The 3,014-nt window shown below is 43.9% G+C and overlaps 1 protein-coding gene across 1 annotated transcript; it reads left to right on the top strand.

The window, feature by feature from the left end:
* The first annotated feature begins 1,113 nt into the window (after positions 1 to 1,113).
* On the top strand, positions 1,114 to 2,080 carry LOC124985394 (high mobility group protein B3-like). The gene has a single exon (XM_047554076.1). It carries the CDS (start codon positions 1,114 to 1,116, stop codon positions 1,741 to 1,743), a length of 630 nt encoding a protein of 209 aa, XP_047410032.1. The 3' UTR covers positions 1,744 to 2,080.
* Positions 2,081 to 3,014: the final 934 nt, after the last annotated feature.

Raw genomic sequence — 3,014 nt, 5'->3', positions numbered from 1 at the left:
CCTCCTAGTGGATTGTATTAGGATTGTGATGCAGGTAGAGAACCAAGGAAGGGGGCACAGCTGAAGACGTACCACTCTGACTTAAACGTTTTCCCTCCAAAATTGAGGGGTAGCCCATGTGACAGCCTCAGAGGTAGGCCTTAAGAGGTGATGAGGCCCTGAGGGCCTCTCCCCTCGGTAATGGATGAGATGTCCATATGAAGAGGCCGGACTGGAGAAGTTGCCCTTCTGTCTTCCACCATGTGAGGACACAGCGAGAAAGCCCTCACCAGATGTCAGCACCTTGATCTTCCACATTCCAGCCTCGAGAATTATGAAAAATAAATTTTCAATAAATTATAAATTGCCCCATTTGTAATATTCTGTTTTACTAGCACAAAACAGACTAAGACACATGCATATGTGTTTAGAAAACCACGGTGCTCAGGGCAAGTACTGAAGTGAGAAGAGAAGGGTTGAAAACAACACTCTAAAAGCACCGACTGGGAAGAGAAGTGAGCAGGTCAAAATGCTCCTGGTTTCAAGTAACACAATAGCTAACTCATGCAATAGAGGAAATTGGAAAGTCCAAAAGTAACCTCTGGCTTCAAGGCAGCCATGTCTTCAGGGACCCATCTTCCTTCCATTTCTTTGTTCAGCTTCCTCAGTGTCATCTTTACCTTAAGGCTGGTTCCCAGAACTGCAACTTTCTTCAAAGAAAGAAGATCTCTGACTAGTACTAGGTCTGAGCTCCCTTCCATTTGTACTGGTTCAGATCTATGCCCAGCATGAGCGAGTTCCCCTCACCAGGGGTATGGAATGTACTGCCAGGCTTAACCCAGTTTGCAGTTTCTACCCCCAGAAACTGAGGTGCCATCAACTTCTGAACCACAGAATCCTCCAAGGAATTAGACTGGTGGGGAGAGAGGGGATAATAGATGTTCAGGAGGCCTCTAACAAATGTCCATAACCAGGGTCCCCCAGGCAAGAGTCTGCATCAACAGACCCAGCAGAGAACATGGCTCAAAAACAGGCAGGGGGTGGCTCTCGTGGAGGCAGCTAGCGCGAGGCTGGGGAGCTCTGAGCCATGCGTCATGCCCTGCGCTGTCCAGACTAGTGAACAATACAGTCAGGATGGCTAAAGGTGACCCCAAGAAACCAAAGGGCAAGATGTCTGCTTATGCCTTCTTTGTGCAGACTTGCAGGGAAGAACACAAGAAGAAAAATCCAGAAGTCCCTGTCAATTTTGCAGAATTTTCCAAGAAGTACTCTGAGAGGTGGAAGACAACGTCTGGGAAGGAGAAATCTAAATTTGATGAAATGGCAAAGGCGGATAAAGTGCGCTATGATTGGGAAATTAAGGTTTATGGACCAGCTAAGGGAGGCAAGAAGAAAAAGGACCCTAATGCCCCCAAAAGACCCCCGTCTGGATTCTTCCTGTTCTGTTCAGAATTCTGCCCCAAGATCAAGTCCACAAATCCTGGTATCTCCATTGGAGATGTGGCCAAAAAGCTGGGCGAGATGTGGAATAACTTAAGTGACAGTGAAAAGCAGCCATACATCACTAAGGCTGCAAAGCTGAAGGAGAAATATGAGAAGGATGTTGCTGACTATAAGTCTAAAGGAAAGTTTGATGGCACAAAGGGTCCTGCTAAAGTTGCCCGGAAAAAAGTGGAGGAGGAAGATGAAGAAGAGGAGGAGGAGGAGGAAGAGGAGGAGGAGGAGGAGGAGGAAGAGGAGGAGGAGGAGGAGGAGGATGAATAAAAAACTTTATCCGTCTCCTTGTGAATACCTTAGAGTAGGGGAGCGCCGTGATTGACACATCTCATTTTAGATGTGTCTGTTTCTCTCATTAGGTTCAGTTACAGAATTTGATCACGATCATATTGTAGTCTCTCAAAGTGCTCTAGAAATTGTCAGTGGTTTACATGAAGTGGCCCTGGGTGTCCAGAGCACCCTGAAACTGTATCAAAGTTGTACATATTTCCAAACATTTTTAAAATGAAAAGGCACTCTCGTGTTCTCCTCACTCTGTGCACTTTGCTGTTGGTGTAACAAGGCATTTGAAGATGTTTCTGGCATTTTTTTTTAATTTGTAAGGTAGTGTTAACTATATGGTTATTGGCTAGAAATCCTCAGTCATTGACTGTACATATCTATAGTCTGTAAAAAGAACAAAACAACCAAGAAAAACTCTTGACGCTCCCTGCTGGCGTTGAGGCTGTGGGGGAAGGTGCCTTTTGGAGGGGCCATGGCTCAGGGCGTGCACTGTGAGGCTGGACCTGTTGACACTGCGGTGGGCATCCATTTAGCTTCAGGTTGTCTTGTTTTTGTATATAGTGATATAGCATTCTGCTGCCTTTCTTAGTTGTGGAAAAGGGAGGGTCAGCTGGCATGAGAAGTGTTTGAATTTTTTTTAGTTAAGTATAGTAGATTTTAAACTTTGTTTTCAAACAAACTGTAGAACTCTTCATTGTCAGCAAAGAGCCACTGCATCAATGAAAGTTCAAGAACCTTCTGTACTTAAATACAATTTGCAATGTTATGTTATTTTTTGTATGTTTAGAATTCTGAAATGTTTTTGAAGTTAAATAAACAGTATTACATTAAAAAAAAAAAAAAAAAACAGGCAGGGGTTTTAAGATGGAAGTTGTTACAAGTGTTGAATACCACCAAAAAATCAAACAAGAAATGGGAATTAATCTTACAACCTTAGCATACCTTAGTCTTATGACCAAGGAGAGTATGAATCTGCTTACCAATTTCAGAAAATACTTATCAAGACCTCCATCCATACCAGGCTACAAGCTAGATTCTGGGATGGAATGTTGACCAGGACAGACTGTCCAAGTCAGGCTACAAGACTAGTGGGACAGTAGATTGCTAAATAAGCACTTGTTTAGGTACAGTAATGAAGAACTGGGAAGAATCTTCAGGGGCACCCCAACCCACACTTGAAGGCTAAAGAGAAGTTTAGCATCTGACATTGGAAGACAATGTCTAGGCAGGCAGAGGGGTGGACTGTGAGTCACACT

The sequence above is a fragment of the Sciurus carolinensis genome, chromosome 5 (genome assembly GCF_902686445.1).
Source record: "Sciurus carolinensis chromosome 5, mSciCar1.2, whole genome shotgun sequence".
NCBI lineage: Eukaryota > Metazoa > Chordata > Mammalia > Rodentia > Sciuridae > Sciurus > Sciurus carolinensis.
The sequence above is the reverse complement of the archived record's forward strand: the minus strand, read 5'-3'. Positions and strand labels throughout refer to the sequence as shown.